The sequence below is a fragment of the Sodiomyces alcalophilus genome (assembly GCF_042370955.1).
Source record: "Sodiomyces alcalophilus JCM 7366 unplaced genomic scaffold ACRALscaffold_7, whole genome shotgun sequence".
In the NCBI taxonomy this organism is placed as follows: Eukaryota; Fungi; Ascomycota; class Sordariomycetes; order Glomerellales; family Plectosphaerellaceae; genus Sodiomyces; species Sodiomyces alcalophilus.
This window is the reverse complement of record NW_027263538.1, coordinates 2,361,040-2,384,611: the sequence shown is the minus strand read 5'-3', so window position 1 is coordinate 2,384,611 and position 23,572 is coordinate 2,361,040. Positions and strand designations below refer to the sequence as shown.

The 23,572-nt window shown below is 54.6% G+C and overlaps 8 protein-coding genes and 1 non-coding gene across 9 annotated transcripts; 3 read left to right on the top strand and 6 right to left on the bottom strand.

The window, feature by feature from the left end:
- Positions 1-148: 148 nt before the first annotated feature.
- On the bottom strand, positions 149-7,350 carry ACRALDRAFT_2126518 (uncharacterized protein; the record flags this gene model as incomplete). The annotated part of the gene is made up of 5 exons (XM_071023917.1): positions 149-3,367; positions 3,453-6,808; positions 6,904-6,944; positions 7,067-7,120; positions 7,226-7,350. The coding sequence occupies 5 exons, from the start codon at positions 7,348-7,350 to the stop codon at positions 593-595; spliced, it is 6,351 nt and encodes a 2,116-aa protein (XP_070872712.1). The 3' UTR covers positions 149-592.
- Positions 7,351-10,731: 3,381 nt separating this feature from the next.
- ACRALDRAFT_212276 (uncharacterized protein) lies at positions 10,732-12,395 on the top strand (the record flags this gene model as incomplete). Its single annotated transcript, XM_071023850.1, has 10 exons — positions 10,732-10,766; positions 10,825-10,888; positions 10,954-11,021; positions 11,052-11,142; positions 11,172-11,308; positions 11,385-11,399; positions 11,480-11,503; positions 11,552-12,004; positions 12,096-12,167; positions 12,254-12,395. The coding sequence occupies 10 exons, from the start codon at positions 10,732-10,734 to the stop codon at positions 12,393-12,395; spliced, it is 1,101 nt and encodes a 366-aa protein (XP_070872711.1).
- A 1,257-nt stretch (positions 12,396-13,652) lies between these two features.
- Positions 13,653-15,044, top strand: ACRALDRAFT_1082823 (uncharacterized protein; the record flags this gene model as incomplete). Its single annotated transcript, XM_071019359.1, has 2 exons — positions 13,653-13,810; positions 13,887-15,044. Exons 1-2 carry the CDS (start codon positions 13,775-13,777, stop codon positions 15,042-15,044), a joined length of 1,194 nt encoding a protein of 397 aa, XP_070872710.1. The 5' UTR covers positions 13,653-13,774.
- An 871-nt stretch (positions 15,045-15,915) lies between these two features.
- Positions 15,916-16,856, bottom strand: ACRALDRAFT_2044036 (uncharacterized protein; the record flags this gene model as incomplete). Its single annotated transcript, XM_071021399.1, has 4 exons — positions 15,916-16,122; positions 16,187-16,280; positions 16,504-16,719; positions 16,846-16,856. The coding sequence occupies 4 exons, from the start codon at positions 16,854-16,856 to the stop codon at positions 15,916-15,918; spliced, it is 528 nt and encodes a 175-aa protein (XP_070872709.1).
- A 174-nt stretch (positions 16,857-17,030) lies between these two features.
- On the top strand, positions 17,031-17,540 carry ACRALDRAFT_212279 (uncharacterized protein; the record flags this gene model as incomplete). The annotated part of the gene is made up of 4 exons (XM_071023851.1): positions 17,031-17,142; positions 17,197-17,262; positions 17,329-17,479; positions 17,528-17,540. The coding sequence occupies 4 exons, from the start codon at positions 17,031-17,033 to the stop codon at positions 17,538-17,540; spliced, it is 342 nt and encodes a 113-aa protein (XP_070872708.1).
- Positions 17,541-18,210: 670 nt separating this feature from the next.
- Positions 18,211-18,762, bottom strand: ACRALDRAFT_1071897 (uncharacterized protein; the record flags this gene model as incomplete). Its single annotated transcript, XM_071017912.1, has 3 exons — positions 18,211-18,407; positions 18,493-18,502; positions 18,607-18,762. The coding sequence occupies 3 exons, from the start codon at positions 18,760-18,762 to the stop codon at positions 18,211-18,213; spliced, it is 363 nt and encodes a 120-aa protein (XP_070872707.1).
- Positions 18,763-19,520: 758 nt separating this feature from the next.
- On the bottom strand, positions 19,521-20,479 carry ACRALDRAFT_1077370 (uncharacterized protein). The gene is made up of 2 exons (XM_071018630.1): positions 19,881-20,479; positions 19,521-19,794 (listed from the first exon to the last, which is right to left on the bottom strand). Exons 1-2 carry the CDS (start codon positions 20,429-20,431, stop codon positions 19,728-19,730), a joined length of 618 nt encoding a protein of 205 aa, XP_070872706.1. The 5' UTR covers positions 20,432-20,479; the 3' UTR covers positions 19,521-19,727.
- A 206-nt stretch (positions 20,480-20,685) lies between these two features.
- ACRALDRAFT_1044050 (uncharacterized protein) lies at positions 20,686-22,475 on the bottom strand. The gene is made up of 2 exons (XM_071015336.1): positions 21,524-22,475; positions 20,686-21,435 (listed from the first exon to the last, which is right to left on the bottom strand). The coding sequence occupies exons 1-2, from the start codon at positions 22,267-22,269 to the stop codon at positions 20,949-20,951; spliced, it is 1,233 nt and encodes a 410-aa protein (XP_070872705.1). The 5' UTR covers positions 22,270-22,475; the 3' UTR covers positions 20,686-20,948.
- Positions 22,476-22,882: 407 nt separating this feature from the next.
- ACRALDRAFT_t234 lies at positions 22,883-22,965 on the bottom strand. The gene has a single exon. It is a non-coding gene; the product is annotated as a tRNA-Lys (tRNA).
- Positions 22,966-23,572: the final 607 nt, after the last annotated feature.

Genomic DNA, 23,572 nt, shown 5'->3' with positions numbered 1-23,572 from the left:
CCCATCACACCGAGCCTGCATCACGGGTCTCACCGAGGTCAACCGCAAAAGGCCCACCCAGTATCTCGTCCATGGACTACGATTTGGGACGTATATTTTCAAGTATCAGTAGCATCACCTTTCCATTTCGCCATCACAATGTCGAATAGCGAACCAGGAGTGCAGGAAAATAATAAACAATCAATAGAAATACGCCGAGCGCTTCTTCCCTTCTTTCCCCCTTCTTTCCATGCCCGCAACATCGTGAAAACACGCAGCTCATGCAGGAACCGTCTATGCGATATCAACCACCCCCCTTTTTACAATTCCCCTCCGGTGCGAGCGCCAAAATCTGGACTGAAAAGCGGTAGGTATCATCAGCCGTCCCCCGAACAAACATGGCCCGAACTACTCCCCGAACCCTTGGAAATACCTGGTATACCTCCACACCTGGTGAAACTCATCTCTATATCCCTCCCATCCCCCTTCGTAAATGGTCCCATGCCGAGAGGGGAGACAGGTCGCCCAACGGAACTCTTCGACATCCAGTCCAGTTGTCCCCGTCCTCCCCTGGGCCCGAGAGATCACTTTGTTCTTTCTCTTTCTCCTGGAATTACGCCGCCACCACCTGGGTTTGGAGACCGACAATCTCCTCGGTCGCGTGCCTGATAATACCACCAGTAACCGGCAGATTGGTGTTCCCCTCCAGGAACATGTCGACTTCGCGCGCCGCCTGCCGGCCCTCGTTGATTCCCCAAACAATAAGCGACTGTCCGCGCCGGCAGTCGCCCGCCGCGAACACGCCCTCCATGTTGGTGCTGTACTTGCCCGGCGCCGTCTTGACGTTCTTGCGTGCGTCCTTCTCGATCCCATCGCCAAGGATCCGCTCTTCCGGGCCCAGGAAGCCCATCGACAGCAGCACCAGGTCCGCGGGGAAGAACTGCCGTGTGTCTTCCAGCTTCTTCATGTCCCAGCCTCCCGACGGCGACTTGGTCCACTCGACCCGGATCGTATTGATACCCTTGACACGCCCGCTGCCGTCGTCCACAAATTCCTCCGACATGATGCAGAACTCGCGCGGATCCTTGCCCATATGCTGCTGCACCTCCGTATGGCCGTAGTCCACCCGGTAGATGCGAGGCCATTGCGGCCACGGGTTGTCGAGCCCGCGCTGTGGGGGCGGCTGCGGCAGCAGCTCAAAGTTGATGACCGACTTGGCCCCGTGCCGCACCGACGTGCCGATACAGTCGTTGCCCGTGTCGCCACCGCCAATCACGATGACGTTCTTGTCCTTAGCCGAGATGTACGAGCCATCCGCCAGTTCCGAGTCGAGCAGCGACTTGGTGTTCTTGTGCAGGAACTCCATGGCGAAGTGGATGCCCTGGAGATTCCGGCCCTTGATCGGGAGGTCGCGCGCCACAGTCGCACCCGTCGCGATGATGACGGCGTCGTTCTGCGCCCGGAGGTCGGCCAAACTCGGCTGCCCTTCCTCGCCGACGGCGACGCCGCACTCAAAGACGACCCCTTCAGCCTCCATAAAATCGGTACGCCGCTTGACAATGCGCTTGTCGAGTTTCATATTGGGGATGCCGTACATCAGCAGGCCGCCCGGTCGGTCGGCACGTTCGTAGACGGTGACCTTGTGACCAGCCCGGTTCAGCTGGTCGGCGGCGGCCAAACCGGCGGGTCCAGAGCCGACCACGGCAACTGTCTTTCCCGTGCGGATTTGGGGAGGTTGCGGGACCATCCAGCCCATTTCGAATCCGCGGTCGATGATGGCGCATTCAATCGACTTGATGCCGACGGGGTCTTCATTGATGCCGAGGACGCAAGCACCCTCGCAGGGAGCAGGGCATACGCGGCCCGTGAACTCGGGAAAGTTGTTGGTCATCAGCAGCCTGTTGAGTGCGTCTTGCCATCTTTCAGCGAACAGGAGCTCGTTCCACTTGGGGATGATGTTGGAGATGGGACATCCCGTCTCCGACTGGCAAAAGGGGACACCGCAGTCCATGCAGCGCGCCGACTGGTACTTGAGCTCATCCTCATCAAGACGAGTCGACAACTCGGCCCAGTCCTTGGTGCGCGTCTTCGCGCTGCGGTACTTTTCCGACCTTCGCTGGTACTTCATGAAGCCCTTGGTCTTGTCCAGGACAAGCGCGCGCTTCTTCTCAGCTGCGTGGTCCCCGACGGTTTCTTCAATGTCCTGCAGCTTAGGCGCCTTCTCATTCCGCTTTTTATGCTGAACACCCGACACGATTGGCAAGTTGTACTGGGCGCGTTTAGCCTCCGCCGCCTTCTCGGCCTCTTCCTCGAGCACCCGCTTGTAGTCCACAGGCAGTACCTTGACGAAGCGGGAAAGGGCACGGTTGAAATCGAGTAGGATACGCGCAGCCAGCTCAGATCCGGTGTAGTGGTGGTGGTCCTCAATGAGGCTACGCAGGAACGCGACCTCGGTCGGGTCGGTGACATCGCCAACCTCGACCATCTCCATGTTGATCTTGGAGTGGAAATCCTGGTCCAGGTCAAGCACATAGGCAATGCCGCCAGACATGCCGGCAGCAAAGTTGCGTCCAGTACCGCCCAGGATCACGACACGGCCACCTGTCATGTACTCGCAACCGTGGTCGCCAACACCTTCGACGACCGCCGTGGCACCCGAGTTTCTGACGGCGAATCGCTCGGCCGCCACACCGCGGAAGAAGCACGAGCCACTCGTGGCGCCGTAAAGGCACGTATTGCCGACAATTATGTTCTCTTCTGCCTTGAAGACGGCGGTACGAGGAGGGTACACGATCAAGCGACCACCGGACAGGCCCTTGCCGACGTAGTCGTTGGCATCGCCCTCCAGCTCGAGCGTGATACCGGGAGCAAGGAAGGCACCAAACGACTGACCCGCCGAGCCCTTGATGTTGACATGGACGGTATCCAGCGGTAGGCCGCGCTCGCCAAAGCGCTTCGACACGTGATAAGACAGAGAAGTGCCCATGGCGCGGTCGGTATTGACAATGTCGCACTCGATTCGGGAAGGCAGGCCCTTGTCGAGAGTCAGCTCGGCTTCGGAGATGAGCTTGTTGTCCAATCGAATGTAAAGCTTATGGTCCTGCTTCCGAACGTTGAACGTAGCGACACCGGGGCGCAGTTTGTGGGCAGGGGTCAGCAGCAGAGAGAGGTCAATGTTCTGAGTCTTGCTGGTGCGCAGGTCGTCCCGGACTTTCAGCACTTCGACATGGCCAACCATCTCGTTGATGGTGCGGAAGCCCAGCTTCGCCATGATGGCGCGGAGCTCGTTCGCGACGTAGTAGAAGAAGTTGATGACATGTTCAGGGGTACCGGTGAACTTCTTCCGGAGTTCAGGGTCCTGTGTAGCAATGCCGACAGGGCAAGTATTCTACATGTCGAAGAGTGAGTATAATATAACATGCGATGGCGGCCTCGAGTTGAAACCCATGTAGCAAAAAACAGCGACAACTTACCAGATGACATTTCCTCATCATGATACAGCCCATGGCGATCAGGGGTGCCGTCGCGAAACCCCATTCCTCGGCACCGAGAAGACAGGCGATGGCAATATCACGACCGGTACGAAGCTGACCGTCCGTCTGAACGACGACGCGACCACGGAGATCGTTCAGCACCAGGGTCTGGTGCGTCTCCGCGAGGCCCAGTTCCCAGGGGAGACCAGCGTACTTGATGCCCGTCCAGCGGGAGGCGCCGGTACCACCGTCGTGGCCGGAGATGAGGATGTGGTCCGCCTTGGCCTTGGCCACGCCCGAAGCAACGATACCTACGCCCACCTCGGATACGAGCTTGACCGAGACGCGTGAGCGGGGGCTCGAGCACTTGAGATCATAGATGAGCTGCTTCAAGTCCTCAATGGAGTAGATGTCGTGATGGGGAGGCGGGGAGATGAGTCCGACACCAGGCGTGGAATGACGGGTGCGCGCGATTGACTTGGAGACCTTGTGTCCGGGCAGCTCGCCTCCTTCGCCGGGCTTGGCACCCTGGGCCATCTTGATCTGGAGCTCGTCCGAGTCGGCCAGGTAGGCCGAGGTGACACCAAAACGGCCCGAGGCGACTTGCTTGATGGCCGACCGCATCGTATCGCCGTTCTCCATGACCTGGGACCGCTCAGGGTCTTCGCCGCCCTCGCCCGTGTTCGACTTGCCGCCGAGCCGGTTCATGGCGACGGCCAGGGTCGAGTGAGACTCCATGGAGATGGAACCATAGGACATGGCGCCGGTGCAGAATCGGCGTACGATCTCCGTCCAGGGCTCGACCTGGTCGATCGGGACGGGCTCTCTCTCTTCAAACTTGAAATCGAGAAGGCCACGGAGGGTGCAATTCTTGATCTGCTCGTATTCGGAAAGCGAGTAGGCCTCGTACGACTTGTCGTTCTTGGTCCGGACCGCGTCTTGGATGTTGGCAATCGAGGTCGGGTCGTTCACATGGGCCTCGCCGCCGTCACGCCAGTGGTATTCGCCCGATTCGGGAAGGCCGGGGACGCTTACGGTGTAGCGGGAGGGAAAGCCCCTCTCGTGGAACCGGAAAGCATCCTCGGCCACGACGTTAAGCGTCGCACCCTGTATACGAGACGCCGTGCCCTTGAAGCACCGCTCGACAATGCTGTCGTCCAGGCCGAGGATCTCGAAGATCTGCGCTCCTTTGTAGCTGGCAAGAGTAGAGATGCCCATCTTGCTCATGACCTTGAGGATCCCGCCATCGCAAGAATGCTTGTAGTTGCGGATGAGGTCATCATCGGAAAGCTTCTTTTTAATCAGGCCCTCCCGGTTGAGCTTGAGGATGCACTCCATGGCGAGGTAAGGGTTGATAGCATCGGCGCCGTAACCGAGCAGGACGCACATGTGGTGCACCTCGCGAGCCTCGGCGGTCTCCACGACGATGGCGGCCATAGATCTCCACTTGTTGCCAACGAGATGATGGTGAACCATGCCGGAGGCAAGTAGAGCGGACACCGCGACGCGGTCGGCGGATGTGGCACGGTCGGACAAGACGATGATACGGTCCCTAGCCTCGACCGCCGCCGTGGTCTCCTTGCAGATGTAGTCGAGGTGGCGCAGGTAGCCGTCGACGCCGTCCTTCTTGGGGAAAGTGAGATCGATCGTCTTGACGGTCCAGCCGGGATACTTGGTCGACATGTTCTTGATGGCATTGAACTCGGGAATGGAGAGGATGGGGCTCGGGAGCAGCAATCGGTTCGTCTGGGAGACGTCCATCTCGAGCAGGTTACCCTGAGGCCCGACGTAACACTCGAGAGACATGACGATGGACTCTCGGATGGGGTCGATGGGAGGGTTGGTGACCTGGGCGAACAGCTGGCGGAAGTATTCGTAGAGGAGACGAGGGGCCTGGGATAGGCAGGCCAGGGGGGCATCGTTACCCATAGATCCCAGAGCTTCCTTCTCGTCCAAAGCCATGGGCGCCAGAAGCAGGCTCACCTGCTCGTGGGTGTAACCGAAGGCCAGCAGCAGCGGGTCCTGCTGGAGCAGGGTATCGTCAGGCTTCGCGGCAAGGTCGGCCGAGGCGGTCATGTTTTCTAATATCTTGGGCATGGTAAGGAGGTTGTTGTCGAGCCAAGAACGGAAATCGTGGCGCTGGGCAACAGCGTCCTTGAGCTCCTTGTCGTCAATGATGCGGCCCGCCTGGGTGTCGACGAGCAGCATCCTACCGGGCTGGAGACGGCCTTTTTGAATGACAGTCTCGGGCTCGACGGGGATGGTGCCGACTTCGGAGGCGCAGATGATGCGGTCGTCGTCCATGACGTAGAAACGGCAGGGCCTGAGACCGTTACGGTCGAGGTTGGCACCACAGAAGCGGCCGTCGGCGAAGGTGAAGAGGGCCGGGCCGTCCCAGGGCTCCATCTGGCAAGCAGCCCACTCGTAAAAAGCGGCCTTTTTGGGATCCATCTGGGTGTTTCCCTGCCAGGCCTCGGGGACCATGAGCATGACGGCCTCGGGAAGGGAGAGCACGCCATTGATAGTCAGGAGTTCCAAGACGTTGTCGAAGGCGGCCGAGTCGGATCCGCCGTCCTCGACGATGGGATAGAGCATTTCGAGTTCCTCCTTGAAGACGTCGGAGTGCATGACACCTTCTCTGGCCCTCATCCAGTTCTTGTTGCCGCGGAGGGTGTTGATTTCGCCGTTGTGGGCAGCCCAGCGGAGAGGCTGGGCACGATCCCACGAGGGGAAGGTGTTGGTGGAGAAACGCGAATGCACGAGGGCGAAGTGCGCCTCGTAATCAGCATTCACCAGGTCATGGTAGTACTGGTAGACCTGGACGGGGGCCAGCTGCCCCTTGTAGACGATGTTCTTGTTGGACAGGGAACAGAGGTAGAACCAGTTGTGGAGACCGATGGTGTGGGTGGCCCTCTTCCGGAGCACGAACAGCTGGACCTCGAAGTGGCGTTCGTCAAAGAGCGCCGGGTCGGTGGTCTCGGGGGCATCGCCGGCGCCGTAGGCCGAGGCGAGCACGACAAAGGGCTGGAGGATGATGGGCTCGCGGGATCTGGCGGCGGGTCCGAGGAGGGTCGAGTCGACGGGAGGGCTTCGCCACCCGAGAACGCGCAGGCCCAGGGATTCGGCAATATCTTCCAACTGCCGCTTGGACTCGTGCAACGTCTCCTCGTCGGGCTTGAAGAAGAGGTTCCCCACAGCGTACTGACCGGGAGGAGGCAGCTTAATGTTCTCCTCCCGCTCGAAGTTCTTGATGAAGAACTTGTGGGGGATCGAAGTCATGACGCCAGCGCCATCGCCATCTCGCACATCGGATCCCACAGCACCTCTGTGGGTCATGTTGCAGAGGAGATTGCGCGCTTTTGCGATGTCAAGGGTCAGCCAGGTATATTGAGGGATATACTGACGGGCCAACCGACCCGCGGAAAGGAGATGGGTATATATCTCGACTTACCATCACTGACGATCTTGTGGCTAGGCTTGCCCTTGATATGGCTATACCAGTGCATGTCAGCCACCGGAAGACCCCAGTCATTTTATTTCGTTTCTTCATTTCTTGTCCTTCTCGTTTTCCCGACTGGTTGAAGAGGGGAAGGAGTGGAGAGAAGACAACGTACCAAGCAAAACCAACACCACATGCATCTTTCTCGAAGCTTGGGTCATACAACCCCCTGAGGAATGTCAGCAACATGATATGTTCGGTCTCCACTACTTTCACCTCATCTTCGCGTGACGCTAATAATGGGCGAGTGTGGTACAGAGGGGGCATCACGTACTGCTTCACCGGTAGAGCACCCGCCCAGGAGGCATTGTTCTCCTCTTGGTATTCATAAGGATGGTATGTCTCCTCTTCAGCTTCAGCATGGATTGGACGATCGTCGAACTCTTCGGGCAGGCCCATGCTAGGCGACTACCGTCGTCCGATGTCACTGGGGGGTGTGCTGTAAGTCGACGTGAGGGTCGAAGATAGGGTTGCGAGTCCGTCGACGAAGTGGACGAGTCGACGAGAGCAGCGACCCTAGCTGCTCCTGCGACGAATCTATGTCGCCGGCGAGGAAGCGGTCAGCAACAAACCCAACCCAATTCAATGTGTGTACGAGTATTGAGATAAAAAAAAAAAAAATCGATGTGAAAGAAAGAGGCCAGGTGCGAAAGTAAACTAAAGCGGGATGAAAAGACGGGCCCAGTGGATGCCAGGGAAAGAAGGCCGGTCCGGTAAGTCGAGTCGAATGGAATCGCGTAGAGGCAAGCCGCTTTGCTCGTTTAATCTCAGCCATCTCATAAGCCATGGCTACTGGGCTTGCCATCCTGGGCCAGAGAGGTAGGATTCGAGGTTTGGGACTCCCACGAATCATTAACGGCCCGGTTCATGCTTTTCTCATGAGCAAGATTGTTTTCCATGGCAGCAGAATCGGAGAGCGTAAAGAGAGTCGCACATGATGTGATGTATTGGCCATGCGGTGAGTCGTGAGTCGAGAAAGGAGCAAGATTCGTATCCGACTGTCGACATCCATCTGCTTCTTGCTGGACCGGAGATGGTAGGAGCAACCGGGAGTTCCCTAACCCCACCATCCGTTCAATTGATTGCTGCACAGCCATCATCCAATGGGATGCTTGGATTCCTCAGTAGCCCCGCAGAGCTGCTGAACCTTGTTTTCTCGTGGCTGGCCTTATCGCGACGTGGCTTATCGGACGTTGTACTCGTGTGGGGCCATGCAGATGGGTTGCCAATGGGATTGACCGGGCGCAAAGCCGGCGGTGCAAGTACTTTGTGGTTTGGATCAGGGCTGGGACCGACTGACATCACCAGCGTCACGTCACACCTGGTTGTTTGTCGGGACGAATGACCAGTGTTGCCTCTTTCCAAGATTGAGCACCGAGTGGGATGTTGTCGCCGGCGTGCAGTCGGCAGTCCTTCATCGGAGACCGCGGCCAATAACATCCAGGGCGCAGACGTTGACTTAGATTTTGGGACCGTGGCAATTCGGTCTCCTTGTCCATATCCATGGGGCCCGTCCTCGTTGGGCCGAGTCGTCTGGGAGGGGGAGGAAGACGTCTGAAGAAGGGAGGGGCAACGCTTGCTGAACAGGCCAAGTAAAGAGACACGAACATATGCTGAGCTCACAACTTACCGGCTGGTCTTCTTTCTTTACGGACGCGGTCTTCGGGCCGCTCAGACTGACTAGTGACACTTTTCTATACGACAGAGCAGCACGACTGTATGGTTCGGTGCAAAGTCCTGTCTCCTAGAGTAGAAGGCAAAGGCGCCGTGGTAGCCAGAAGAACGAGAGAGAGAAAGGCGAAAGAGCAGGGGAAAGGGGAGGAAAAGGGAGAGGAAGAAAACGGATGAGGATGAGGGTGATGGGCAAGTTTTTATGTCAAGATGATGGGACTGTCCGCAAAGTCCACACACACGCACTCACACACATACACAATCGGACATGCAGGAAGAAAGGCCAAACTAACGGGTAGAATTTCCCCTTCCTCTCCACTTTCTGGCTCACTATCCCGACCCCGAGTCGAGATCGGCCGGGAGAGGGAGGGGACCATATGGGATGGAATTGACCGACCGGCCAGTTAGTGTGCTCGAGTCGGTCGCAAGGGGGTTCAAATCATTGGTGTCCACGAAGCATTCAGACCTGGGGGTTTAGTTTGGGGCGCCGAAGCAGGGGCCCGCAAAGGGGCAACCCCCTTTTTTTCGTGTTTTTGTTTTCACATAAATCCATGTGTATGGCACACGGGGTTCGGTTTCTTCGGCGAATCGTTTCGGGGAGGTGAGGTGGAGATCCGCGGCTTTTTGTGGCTTCACCGATGACGGCGCGGGGGTTACGTCTGAGTTTCCGGGATTTCCCTACTGCACCCTAAAGCCCCAGGCATGGAAATCCGACCCTGGCCAGTTATGGGATGCAGGATTCGATTTCCATCATGCTTCTCATCTTTCCCTCCGGAGGCCATCAGTATGGTATGTGCGCGGAAAATGGCGCGGATCCCGAGCCTTACATCTTCGCACTTGATACACCCACTGTAGCTATTGACGAAGATGGTCCCTGAAACGGGGGTTCAATATGAATCATCGCCCGAAGACACACACATTTTTCTTCATCCCGCTGTCACTCCAAGGACCTCGGTGTTCATTACTTAGTCCCTCACCGCATTATCCCGTTCCTACTGTGCCACCACTCAAACCCCGGCTACAAAGTACCACCTCGCTAGCCCTCCGGTCGGATGAAGAACTTGTGCTGTTTCTGGGCTAAGAAACCTGAGCATCGACCAATCTCTCGTAGAGTAAAGGAACCATATCGGGTTCCTTACCGGGCCCCAAAATAAAAAAAAGAGAGAAAAAAAAAACACCTGATGGTCAGTCCAAGTGAACGAGGCGAACGAGTCGGATAACCAGATTTGCCTTTTTGGTTCATGTCATGAAGTGTTTGTATTGCCACAGGAACACTTTCATAGTCAGCGCGACTGGTGTAATGTCGTCGGGATCGGTCCTCTCAGCCAGTTGTCAGATTCATCCAACAAGCAAACATAGCGGCGTGTGTTTTTCCTCCGTAATCGTCCCCTCGGCGGTGGGAGATATCTCAGTCTCGACATCCTTTTTTGTCAGAAAAATTGCAACATGGAAATTCTGTCAACCCGATACAGAGGAGACGCACCCCACATCCGCATGCAGCGGGGCAAGGGTGGCTGCACTGGCTAGCTCCGTAGTGGAGGGTGGTCTAAAGCGGGTGGGGGAGCATCCCTGCTAATCGATATGGATCTTGCGAAACAGAAATATGTCATCGATGTCGAGCTTCCTGGCTTCCCACCAATCAACAGCTCCTATTTCAAAGACTTCGCGCTTGATTCCCGGAGCTCCACGTCCCCCAAGATCGTCCACTGCCAGCGAACGTTGGCTGCCCGTTCTGAACCCCTGACTTGGCGTCATTCGTCAGCCACCTCATCACCGCTGCCACACGCGGTAACGGACTTTCAGCCTCACAGTGTACATATACACCCCCTTCCACGCGATGGGATGGGTAAGTCCTAGTTGATGCATTCTCTTGTACGAGGCACAACACCATAGGCCACTCAGTTGTCGCCGTATTCCATCGTCAAACTTGAATGAAGAAACCATAAACTCAAGCCAGTCCAGCCTGCGCTGGATGTCATGGCTTTGCCCGGAGGTGTCCCACATGTTGCATGTTGCACCCTTAGGATGGATGCGGAAGTATTGGGTCAGGTACTTGGAGAGTGTATCAGGAGCGAGGACCAGGAGAAAACCAGAAAAAAAAAACGCTCAATGCTGTCGGTTGTCGAATTTTATGAAAACCTGCAGTGGTATTCTCGGTAAAATTATCTGTTTGCCATTTCCGGACTGGTGTTGCAGGAAAAGTTGGCCAATGGTGATATTCACTCTGAGGATCGGATCGAAAGGAGGAAAGGAGGACATGACAAGGGTACATAGATAGTAGAGCCTCTCCTCTCGCGGGAAATAGGAAATAGGAAATAAGATAATACCTAGAAACCTCACCCGCGCATCCATCGCGACCGGTGCTGGCTCACCCTATCGCGCTGTCAAAAAATCGACATGTTGAAATAACTGCCATCGGCCAATCACAGCCGGCCCATCCTACAACAGCCTTATCAGAAGCTAAACTCGCCAGCACACGACCTGAACCCCCCTAGGCCCCACCGAACCCCCTATCTGAGCGTGCAGAAGCAGGGAAGCTCCATCGCTAGCATTTGAGGGACGGAGTAGTTGCCGGCGCACTGCTGCTGCCCCCACTTCTCGAACGCCCCGATCATCTCCGCGACGATGGCGTCCTTTCGCCTACCTTGACGCACGTTGTTGGACTGTATTTGAGATGGAATGCATCGTGTTCCCGCAGTAGTAGCAGCTAGTGGAGGAGGACACAAAGTGATCCGATACCGATGTCACTTCATGGCTCGAAGTCGCTTCGCATCTTCGTTTTGATCCGAGAAGGATAAGCCGTGCATGTGCATGTAATTATTTTTCGCAAGTTTGGGCAATAACACACCCCATCCAGACACACGGAACACTACCGTACAGCGTACTGAATTTAGGACCGTCCGTATTTCGGTGTACCCACCCGACTTAGCGGGAAGCTCGCCTGGGGAAAAAAGGAAAAAGACTCGTCACAGTACACTCTAGACCCTGTCCGACTGCTCCCACGACAATGTCCGTACCCGAAAATTCCCGAATGTCTGCAGGGCTACCTGCAACTTTTCCAGGGGCAGCAAGGCAGGATGACCATTGCCTTGGCTTGTTTTTGGGATGTTTGCGACTTTGTTGCGCGTACAGAAAGAACAGCGCAACCAGGCCAGCAGGAGGAACAGAGCACGGAAATGTCGCAGTCCCTAGCTCAGCGACCAGTAATTCTGAGCACTAGAGGGACAGAGAGACAGGAATTTTCAAGCATGTGCAGCAAGAAAGAGTCATTCTCAGAATATTCGAGGATCATTCCGCCCCTGGTCACAGGACAATTCCTTGAACGTTTACAACACGAGCAAAAAAAATCCAACCAACACCCATCTGATTCCCACGTGAAAAAGTAGGTACTATGTTTCAGCGCTAAACGCGATAAGCGATAAGCGCCTGACCTAGGTACCTAGGTACAGTGGGTAATCAAAATTGACGATTAGAAATACCCCACCAACGCGTCATAACGCGTTTTCCCTCCTTCAACACCATCAACCCTTCAACTTCAAAAATTCGTCAAAAATCAGAAAATGCCCCTAATTACGCCGCGCGTTGAGTATTCGCCTTATAAACGGACCCTGATTGCGCACGCCTATTTTAGTGGGCTTAGTCAAAGGGAGGTTGGGATCAAATTCAATATATCTCCAGGGTCAGTATCTGGCATCGCGCGCCGCTACGAATCACAAATATCAGCCCGATCAAGACCACGGTCTGGCCGCCCCCAGGCCCTCGATACGCACTAAAAAAGGCGTATTATACGTACTATCGGTACTAACCCTTTTATATCACCCACGGATTTAAAGGTTTAACTAGGTCTTCCTTATTCAAAACTCACTTTATTATGATACCTTCGTTTAGAGGGCTTTAACCACTTCCGCGCCCTACGCCGCCCGACCCTGACTCTAAGGCACGCGTAAATACGGTTAGAATGGTGCCTACGCCACGCCTCTAAGCCCCTAGAGTGGTGGAAACGGGTTATCTTTTCGGATGAAACCATAGTCGCGCGCGGGGATGGGCAGAGGCAGAAATGGGTTTTCTGCCGTTCTGTAAGTTAACTTTATTAAGACTTTATACCTTTACTAATAAATTTATAGGGAAAGCGACTTTAACAGGATATTATTTAGCCTCGTGATAAGCCTACGCGCTATTCGTAGATGTTCTGGGCCGGCTTTTTGTATAATAAACGCACCGAATTAATCGCCCTTCACGGCGACCCTAATACGCCGCGTAGAGGCGTTACGGCAGCCGTTATTAAGCGCACGCTTGAAGAAGCGCTTCCTACGATATACGAACCGGGCAGCGTATTCGTTTAAGATAACGCTGCCGTACACAAGGCGCGCCTCGTTCAAAATTGGTTGCTGCCGTGGGGTTTAGATAATAAGGTTACTATCCTGGATTGGCCGCCGTATTCGCCTGATCTTAATCCTATCGAAAACCTGTGGAAAATACTAAAAGAGAGGATCTATTTACGGAATCCTACTCTAGCGAAGATAGGCTCTACGATAACCTTATACGAGCTACTCTGCCGGGCCGCGGTGGAGGTGTGGAACGATTTTAAAGAGGAGCTTCTACAGGCTCTAATTAAGTCGATGCCGCGGAGGGTTAAGGCTTGTATCGAGGCTAGGGGGTGGTATATAAAGTATTAAAAAGATATAACTAGATATTCCTTTTATACGGTTATTCCCCTTTATAAATCTGATTTTTCCGAAATTTTATAAGTAGTATTCGTAAAGTTATTTGTATTCGTATTCGAAGGGTCAAAATGAGGTTCTGGTGATGATATTTGGATGTGGGTCGCCTAATCGCCACTTTTGATTACTCACTGTACATTACGCCAGAAGGAAAAGCTTTGACCACTCGTTTAGCTAAGCATAGGTAGACACTCAACGCTCTCACGCTCCTACGGTCTCATGCTTCCAAGGAACATCAACACAAGAAAAGGGCAGCTTGCTGTTACTCCCTGCCAAACTTCCCTTTATTTCCGACACAGCTACAAAATCACTTGAGTCTATGCCATTGCTACAGGCTACAGCTCAATTCGATCCTCACATTTGCCAGAAATACTGTTATGATCCAAACCTGAACCGTTCATTTGCCCTTTTTCAATCATTCACAATTCACCATGCTTGGCATATTACCAGACTTGACCCCGCGCGATGTAAGCTGGACAGGATCTTCATACCCTTTCTCTAGTTCCTTGAAGACTTCTTTCTTGCTGACTTGTCCCTCTCCAGTCCCATTCCGTCTGGTACACTTCCTCCCGCAACCCCTCTCGAAGCCCATTCACCGACTCTAGTCCCGAATACCACCCCCGCCACCAACAGTATGACCAAGGCGATGGCGACAATGGTGGGAATAATGTACGACGCCAGGGGCAAGCTGGCCTCGACCGTTCCCCTATTGTCCGTCTCCGCGCCGACGAGCAATTCATGGAGCGCCGCCGTAGCACCATTCAGAACTACGGCTCGACCTGGCTGAAACCTCCCGGTGTCTCCAAAACGCTGCATCAAATCCGAGAAGAGCGTCGCGAAGCCGAGGAACACGCAGAGGCCATGCGTCGTGAACAAGTGCAGCAGGAGCTTGCCGAAGCGGAGGCCGCTGGTTTCGAGATGGATGAAGACGCAGGCGAGAGCGGAGATCTCGATGACATGGACGACGGGGCTAGGGACCTCGACGAAGACATTCCCGACGCTTCAGCCATGGACATGGGCATGAGCGCCATCGACGAGGATACGTCCGATTCCTCAGTCAGTAGCTCCAGCGTCAGCAGTGACGACGACGGTCAAAGCGAGGATGAAGACGAAACCGAGAGCGCCGAGAGCAGGCAGGAGCAGCGGCGCAACGAGCTGATACAGGCGCATATGCGCATGGCCGACGACGCCTTCCGCCAGGCGCTAGCCCGGGGCGACGCCGACGCGGGCGACATGTACGATGCCGAGGAGGAGCTCGAAGCAGAAGGCCAGGGCGAGATTCTCCTCGAGGAGGTGTTCCGAAACGCTCGACTAGTCGGCGGCCACTTTGAGGACGCCGAACCGGAAGAACTCAACATGGACGCGAACCTGGACGACAGCATTCCCGAGGCCGGCGAACTCAGCGGTGTCTATGAGCACACGGATTCCGAGGCCGGGTTGAGCAGCATCAGCAGCAGTTCCATCAGCAGCAGCGGCAGTGAGGCCGACCACGACGAGGACATGGACTTTGCCCCGCGGTCCTCCATCGGCGGGGCGGCGGCCGCTCTGCTTCGCCCTCCTGCCAGTCCGACCCTGCAGGCCCGAGGCGACGGGGCACGCGGGCACCGGGTGCGTCAGAGCATGGATCTCAGCAGTTTTCTCTCGGGAGGAGACAGCAGCGTGCTTGGGAGTAGCCCGCACAGGGGTCCCTCGCGGCGGTGATTTTTCCTTTTTTTTTCTTTCTTCTTTTTGCCGACAAACGGACGAGTCGCTGCGTGCAAACACGACACCACCGCTACACCCGTTGGCATTGACATGACTCACGAAATATGATTTGAAAAAAAAGGAAGCACAGCTTAGGCGTTGGGGCAATTGCAAAGAGCAAAGCAAGCAATCACCATGGATGACACTGTATTTCTTAGATTCATAGGTCCTCTTCAACAACGAAGGGATAGATGAGGTAGGGGATTTGGCATGTACGACTATCGATGGCCAAGATTACGACACCAGCCGGCTACCGTACAAAAGACTACTCGGATTAGGCAGCATAAACTACATTACCGACAAATCGACAGATTGATTGATCTGGATGAATTTCTAAATTTCTAGACCCGAGACACATATGCACATATCGTCTTTTACGCAGCCTTGATGCGGCAAGTGCCCTCAGTGCAAGTGCAACAGATGTAATGGAATAAAACATGCCTCTCCTAACGCCTGGTATGCAAGGGTTTGTCCTAGCCAACATCTGACTCAGGACGCAACTGGAAAACATAATAATGGTCGGTAAACCGGTACCTGACCTAGCTGTCCCAGAACGCCGGCGGAAGCGAGCCTGCCCGTCACCCAAGTCGGAAATGGGCGAGTATGGGTATAACTTTATCGTCCAACCTCTTGTATTGGATCACCGTGTCCTCTCCCTAAGCCTTGTCCTCTCCCCGAGCCTTGATACGTTCCTGTGCCGCCAGCGTCGGAAAGGATGATCGTTTCTCGAAAGAAGGCGAAAAAGGGCCAGGATGTTCGAAGAGCGAAGAATGGAAACCAGGGGTGTGATACATCGTGCTTCGACCTCAGTATGTATATATCCAGGCCACTAAAACAGCCAGACGTAGACGAATAGGATCCAAATGGCGATAAAGAAGAGCAGCCAGACTTTCCAGCTGATCCCCGTGCGCTCAGCCATGACGAGCATTCGGTTCATGGTACCGCGGAGTCGGAGCCGAGTCGAGTCGAATGTGTCGTTCATCTTGCCGGCGAGCGCGGACGAGTCGCGAATCTCATCTCCGATGGAAATCGTCATCTGACGGTTGATATGTTAATCGGTCTGCTAGTAGCAAAAGGTGAAGGGGAACGGGACGCCTTACATCCTTCAGTATCTTGACCTTCCCCATTATCCCTTCCACCTGCGCGTCGTTTTGGCTTTCGAGTTCGTTTAGGACGGCATCGCTGTACTGGCCTCTGCGAGGGTGAATGTTAGCCATGTCGAGGTATGGGCAGACTCTTCCTCCTCGACCTGCAGGCATGCGTTTTTAGGGACACAGGTCCTGGAAGCGAATCCCTCTCCAGTTACCCAGGTAGTTCGCTGATCTGTCCTCCTCACCAACTTGTAACCTTCTCTTTCGGCCACTAGCCTTTTGGCACCCCATATATAGAGACGCAACGCAAACAGATCGTCACGTACTTTTTGTTTGGTGTTGCCGACCTGAACCCGCCCGAGATCCCTAGTCCGGGAGACCCGGTCGTTCCGGCTACGCCCGACGGCGCATATCCGTAGCCGTAGCCACCTAATGTGCTAGGGCTCGCGCTCACGGGCCGCCGAGTGGTGGTACTGTCGCCGGTATAGCCTTCGAAAAGGGCACTGCGGGAGTCGCGCTGGTGGAGAGTCGAGGAGCCGAATCTAAGGGCAGAGGACCACCGGTTAGTCTAGTCATTTGACGGGGTGAAGCTGGCATGCCATCGGTTCTGGATGCTGTTGGGTGAACCAAAAGGAAGTGCATGGCGGAGACACTAGGGCAGAGCGTACCTTGATGACATGATTGTGTCTTTGGTTTCTTAATCACAGGTCTCGCGGTCGTGGGGCGTCGACATTCACGCGCCACGAACTTGTTGTACGAGTAACTGGACTATGGGTTGGTTGTGAATCCTTTGTATGCTATGAAAGGCACATGCATGGTCTGGAATCTGGGCTTTTCATTCATATATTTTTAGATGCTCGCATTCTTGTCCTCGTTCAGGAGAGGGAGAGCCATGCTTCGTGTGATTAAAACTGGTTGGGCCATGTGGCGACACCATATCTGGGGGGTGGGCCTGACCAAGGGGGGTCTGATTAGCCTACCTACCTATAGTGTACCTTTACAGAGCTATCAAAGATAAGAGGACGACGATAAGGCGGTGAGCCACCTCACCTGGCTTATTAAGATTCATAGCCACGACATATATTGTACACCTAGTTACACACGATACCTACCTTCTCCTCTACCTACAACGTACATACCGATATAACAAGTCAGGCACGCCATCCCCCAATATTCCTTCTTCAGAAACCTTGCGTCCAGCTTTCCATACCTTTCCGTTTCCTTCTGTATTTCCGTCCCCTCTTCGCGACCTGACCACGCCCACCCCAAATCGTTGAACAGCGTCACCCATACCCTCTCGATGTTGTAGAGCTCCTGGATTATCCCGGAACAACACTCAGCCTTGACCAGACGAACGAATTAATAGGGAATAAATATTCAAGTCGTTGTCCTGCAGTCCTCATGTGCCATCCCTGCCATTGTCATCTCTGAACAGGGTGAAATTCCACTAAATCGTCAATAGCCTATACAAAGTTATATAAGTCGTAGACGCTACCTACTTTCGAGGTTCATCTTCATCACATAGGCGTTGGGAGAAGCCAGGAACAAAAGTCCCCACGATTATCAGCCGATACGTGCTTCCATCTCGGACCTAGACTTCCATCGTATCCACGAGACCCTGGCAGAGAACACAGCACTCTACAACACTCGTGGAGACTCCGGATCCAGCATGTATCATTGTATCATATTTCATGCGGTTTGCATTGCGGTCCTGGGCTGACTAAGGGCAAGCCGAGATGGGGCTTCTTCGCTGCGCAAAATCAGACCACAGGTCTCTTCCGCCTCTTAATGCGCAGAGTAACAGGAAAATCAATATGCGCCCTGGAGCAACCCACATCATCAAAGTTAAGGCCCCTGCCGTCCACATTACCAGCAAGTCTACCGTAAAGTGCTGCCTTTATTCCCTTTCATACGATGCAAATCCGTCGCTCCATCCTCATAAGCCATGCTCTTTCGGGTACAGATGATCCTAACGCCGGGAGAAAAACGAATCGTCGTACGAGACAGATGTCGCGCATAGCTGATTGACCGTCTTAATCAGTGGACATCTTGACGTCCTGGTCCTCCTCGGGAGCCTTAAAGTCGTCATCGTCTTCATCCTCGTCGTCTTGGGGAGGGTTCTCCTCGGCCGCCTTTGCAAAGTCGATAACACGGCCGCGGGTGCGGCGGCCACCCTCGACAATGTTCTTGAGGTCGATTTCCTCCAGGCCGTCTTCCTCCTCCTCGAGTGCTATAAGTCATGTTAGTCGCACGTCGTCGCATATAGGTCGGTCAGAGCTGAGCTGCGCCCGCGCAAGCAATAGGAATAGGCTCACCATTGTCATTCTGCCAGTGGGTTGTACTGTTAGCCAAGGCGCAAAACAAAAATAGAAAAGCAAAAGAAAAAAAGATAGGGATGCGGGGACATGAATTGCAGCGCAAAGACGTACCTCCTCTCCCTCGTCGCTGGAGCTATCAACTTCATCCTCATCCATGGCTGTGTCCTCAACGACGGGCTCCTGAGAAACCTCCTTGCCCTTGCCCTTGTCGGCAGCGGCAGTAGTCTCCGCGCCGGTGACGTTGGTGACGTTCTGTTCCTCGGCCATTGCGAGTCAAGATGGACGTATGGGGAATGGGATGTTGAGTGACAAGCTGTGTGTGATGGAGACGCGTAGTTGTGTTCGCGGGGAAGTGTAAATTTGAGGTAGGAGTAAAGAGGGTGACGGGATCGCGGCAGGTCAGAGATGTTAGATGTTTGCAGCAACAATATCTAGAGGGGCGTGGAAGGAAAGCGGGCGGCCCTACTAAATTTATGGGTAGGCACTTGGCCCGTTTTGCGCAGAGCTTCTGAACGGCAGGCAGGTGGTCCTGGTAACGGCGCTAAAGCCGAAACGGTATTAGCGGTATTTAGCTCTAGCGCACAACCACGTGACTCCCCTGGCAGTGGTTTCCAATATACTGCAGTAGGTGTACGAACAACAAACACATCAATCATGGAATTACAGCGGCTTCCGACAAAACAACGAGAAGGCTGGAAGACCAGAATCTGGACAGTAGCCATCAAGGGAGAATCGGCCTAGTATCGCGGGTTCAAGAGGAGGTTCACTAGTGGAACGTCCTACTTTAATCGTGCAGGTGGCTTGCTCGTCTTGACCAGCCGGGGATAAGAAATACCGGCCAAACACTAGACGGTGCTCATGGGGCCAGAATCTAAGCATGTGCAGCATTGACTATGAGTCGACGTGACGAGCTTAGATAAGGCAAAGAACGGAGGTAGTCGGAGCGAGGAGAGAAGGACTCACGATGGCTGGCCTGGAGCGCTGTTTTGCAGGAACATCACAAACAAAACAGCAAGAGGCCGCAGCAGAAACGATGTGCTCAACTCTGAACAGTCCTGCGTTGTATCCTCGCTGCAAGCTGTATGGACACCAGGCCGGGTGGACAATCGGTGGGCTTCGCGGTTCTTGGGCTGCTCCGGCGTCCGAAAGCCGCCGTACCATTCGTCATAAACTCCAAGGGTATAATGCAGGGCGTCCTCAATGTATACTCAGAATTCCTATTCATACACTCTCTACTTCCCGTCACCTCCGCCGCCTCCGAGGGTCAACACGGCGACTACGGCCAGAACCCACCAATACCTGCGCAAAAGCCCTGTTAGCACATCTTCTGGCGATAGCAAAGTGCCAGGAAGAGGCGAGAATGAGAACGGATATGGGGTACGTACTTCTGCAAGAACGTCTTTTCCGGCTCCGGCGCCAGCTTCTTCCCTTCCGGTGTCAAGACGACCGGCTTGCCAGCCTCGGGTGTCTTGCCCTTCCCCGTGACATGCACGATGGCCTGGGGACCGAAATCCCTCGTCACGCCCGCGTCGATACGGACGCCCCGCGCTGCGGCCCCGAGGACCGTGCCGTCCGCGTCGACGGTCAGGAGCAGATGCGGTGAGTAGCCCTTCGAAAAGGTCGATGCCGAGGTGACGGAAGTCGACGCGATCCAGGCCGATTTCTTCGGGTCGTAGAGCCCAATGCGAACAAGGTCGGCGCCTGATCCAGCATCCGTGTCGGATTCGGGGGATGCGTCGAAGAACAGGTCCGGTGCGTCGTAGGAGAGGACGGTGGCGGATTCGGGGGCGGCTGTATCAAAGTGCACTTCGGCTAGGGGCATAGGCTTGGTCGACCCGGCGGCCGTCACGGGCTGGTAGTAGAGCTGAACGTGCTGTGATGAAGCTACTGCGAGTGCCGCAGTGGCCAACGCCGCGAAAATTGTTGGGAATCGCATGGTCGACGTCTCCAGCTGAGAGTCGGGCAGTTCGTATCCGAGTGTGACGTTCTCCGAAGGACCGAGACCTCTACGAAGTATGCTGGAGATGTGGGTCCAGATCTCGGTGACACGGACCAGGATTAATCCGGGATTGTGCTGCACGTCGCCAACGCAAGGCTATGTACCTATGTAGGATTCGAGCCTAGACTTGCCGAGTTATCATAGCCCCGGGCCTGCAGGTACAATACGGGGCCCTATAATATTTACAGAATAGGTAGAATCTTCGTATGTATTCTGTCGTCCGACCACGTAGATTGTATACATCATATAAAAAGCTGCCTCCCATCTACTTTCCCCAGCGCGCCATTTCGTATTCCCATCCTCAGAATAGCCATAGTTCTTGTTCCCCACTCTAGGACAAAACAAGGTCTCATACATGGGGCCCGTTAAGATAAAAAGCCAATCAAAAAACCGTTGCCCGCGCACAATTCCATGAATTCAAATGCCCAAGAAAACCGGATGAGATACCCTTCCCCTATGTCAGATCACTCTCCGTCTTCTCCATGCCATCCGTGTTACCCGCTGAATTCCCCTGTGCCTCTACTTGCTCCTCACCTCCCACAAGGGGTCGCTCGATTTCGCCTTCGCTTTCCAGCACGTAGCCAGGGCACCGTTCGACGAGCCCACGGTAGTACGCCACCAGGACATCCGGGTTGGGAACAATCTTCCACTCGACGCGGTAGAGAAACTCGAGCTCGAGCAGTTTCAGCTCGGCGACGCGCACGCCGCCAACGCGGGCGTAGGTGCTGTTGTTCCAGAACGAGTCGGATAGGCCCTTGGCGGCCACGGTCGCCGCTGTAATGAGGAAGCGGTGCACCGTCAGGGTGTTGATGGTAAATTCGAGGTAGAGGGCACAGAGCCGGTCGATATAGTAGACCATGGAGAGTAGAAGCGGCGGCGTGAGGGTGGCGTGCTTGGCTAGCCGGTTGAGGTATTCCAGCACGGATATATTCGGCGCAGTTCTGCCAGGAAAAAAATCGCATGTGTGAATAGTCGGGCAGACGGCGGAATTAGAAACACGCAGCGAGGAGTAGGGCCTTTTCTCCTTACCTTGAATGAAACCTAGTTAGGCTGCCTGAGCGCAAGGCGAGGGCGTCATTCGTCTCGATCAGCTCGGAGAGCATGTGCGCAATCAGGATTACCATATCCTCCCGGCTACAGAGCTCGTACCTTAGGGGTAGGACTTTTTGTGGTCGAGGCTCCGGGCGCTGGCGCTTGGCTGCACTGGATCCTTCGGGTGAAGTATGTGCGGATGGATCGGGTGGCGGCGCAGGGTCATGCTCTTGCGATGTGCGCCGCTTGCCTGGCGATGGTGTGGTGTTCCCTGCTCCTGGCGGCCGTATGGCCGGTACAGGAGGCGACGGTTTCAGTACGGCCGGGCGGGAGTCCGGAATCGCCTGGTCTAATGACTGCGGGTGAGGGGTCGCGGGGGATCGCGATGAGGAGGGCTGCATTGTCGTCGTCACCTCATCGGCTCGAGAGCCTGCAACGGTCGGGGAGATGGTAATAGAGGGTTCCATCGGGGAGTACTGCCTGCCGGCATCGACTGCCACATAGCGTTTCGACTGCGCTGGCTGGGGCTGTTGACGGGAGACGGTTGTTGGTGATTGTTGTTGTATTGAAGGACAGGTCATGGAGAGGGAGGATGATCGGGATGCAGAGCGTCGCTTTGTTAAGGAGGCAGACATGCGGGATGGAGAAAGCTGTGGAGACGAGGGGACGTGAGTCGGAGCATAATGAAAGGTGTTGGGAGAGGCATTCGTTGAACTGGCAATCCGGGGAGAGGTCGTTAACATTGTCGGCGGACCATCGTGGGATTACTCTCGTTGTATGTATGCTTAAGCAGGTAGGTAGGTATACGGGTGAATCGTCCTGATATATTACAATCCAATGCGGTCGTCAAGGGAATTGTGTCTCGTTGATACAATAAAAAGTCGGGCGTCGGAGGGGCAAGAAGTCGGGCATTTGTGGCAGAAATTCTGTAGTGGTGAGTAGGAAAGACGATAGAGAATCGGTATGAAATAATAGTGAAATATTACCTCCCCCTCCCCCGCAGCTTTTCAAGTCTGCGCAACTGACGAGGTCCGTGGGTGGGTGCGCATGCCGCTAGTAGCCACTGGCGTGGGTCACAAGCAAAAGGTACTTGCCAAACCGTCGGTCCAATGAACGACTTGTTCTTCCGGCACGTTCCAATCTTCCTATTAGCCAACCAGCCTTGCTTTAGCCACTGGTTCGTGCCCAATGTGGTGGTTCAGCTGTTTGTTGCTGTGAAATATTTTCTTCGCGTAGGTCTTGGCTTTGAACAAGAGAAGGGGCAGATTTTAAGATGACAAGGACGGATGGGAAGAAAGGAGACGAAGAGAGGGCAAAAAGAAAATGCAAAAAAGGGCAAAAAAACAAAAAGAAACTCGCTCAGCGTGGGGCTCGAACCCACGACCTTGAGATAATGCAGTTGTAAAAGTCTCACGCTCTTCCAACTAAGCTAGCCGAGCCGCCTTGATTGATAATCCTTGGCTTAGGAGCAGCCCAAGTACCCTTGCCACGACCATTCATCCAACCAGTACAGGTTCGGTTCCCAAATGAATTCTCCTCGCTTTTGCTCTCCTGAATGTATTGTCATTGATCACAATACCTATTTGCCAATACTCAAGAACTGGGTCGTAGTATTATCGAGTTCCCAGAACATCCGTAGCTGTGTCGACGGAAATCCATGGTTTTTCATTTTGTTGGTCCTATTTCCTTTTGTTTTTCTTTCTATTGGAGCGCAAAGTGATGTCAATCAACTAACAAATTGAAACATCTACGAGTTTGGATCATCTGCTCGGTCATCAAGTCTTGAGCATCGTCTCGCGAGGAATCTGGCGGATACCTAAAAGGTACATCGGTAGGCATCTTAGCCGTGGTATCTTTTGTATTATGTCAGCGCCTTTGAGGTAGGTGGCTAGTGGGGCGGGTTCTCGATTGTCGTCAGACCTTTGCGACTACGTACATATGTACGTGATGAAAACGCTGGCCACAGACGGGACGAAAACTTGAACCGTACCTAATCGCCTGCATGCTTGCAATCGCCATCTTCCCTCGATCCTACCATTCCGAACC

Coding starts and splice junctions, on each gene's coding strand:
- ACRALDRAFT_1077370 (XM_071018630.1), bottom strand. CDS start 20,431: ATGCGATTCCCAACAATTTTCGCGGCGTTGGCCACTGCGGCACTCGCA. Junction 19,795..19,880: donor GAAAAGACGTTCTTGCAGAA/GTACGTACCCCA, acceptor GCTTTTGCGCAG/GTATTGGTGGGTTCTGGCCG.
- ACRALDRAFT_1044050 (XM_071015336.1), bottom strand. CDS start 22,269: ATGTTAACGACCTCTCCCCGGATTGCCAGTTCAACGAATGCCTCTCCC. Junction 21,436..21,523: donor CTAACTAGGTTTCATTCAAG/GTAAGGAGAAAA, acceptor TTTTCCTGGCAG/AACTGCGCCGAATATATCCG.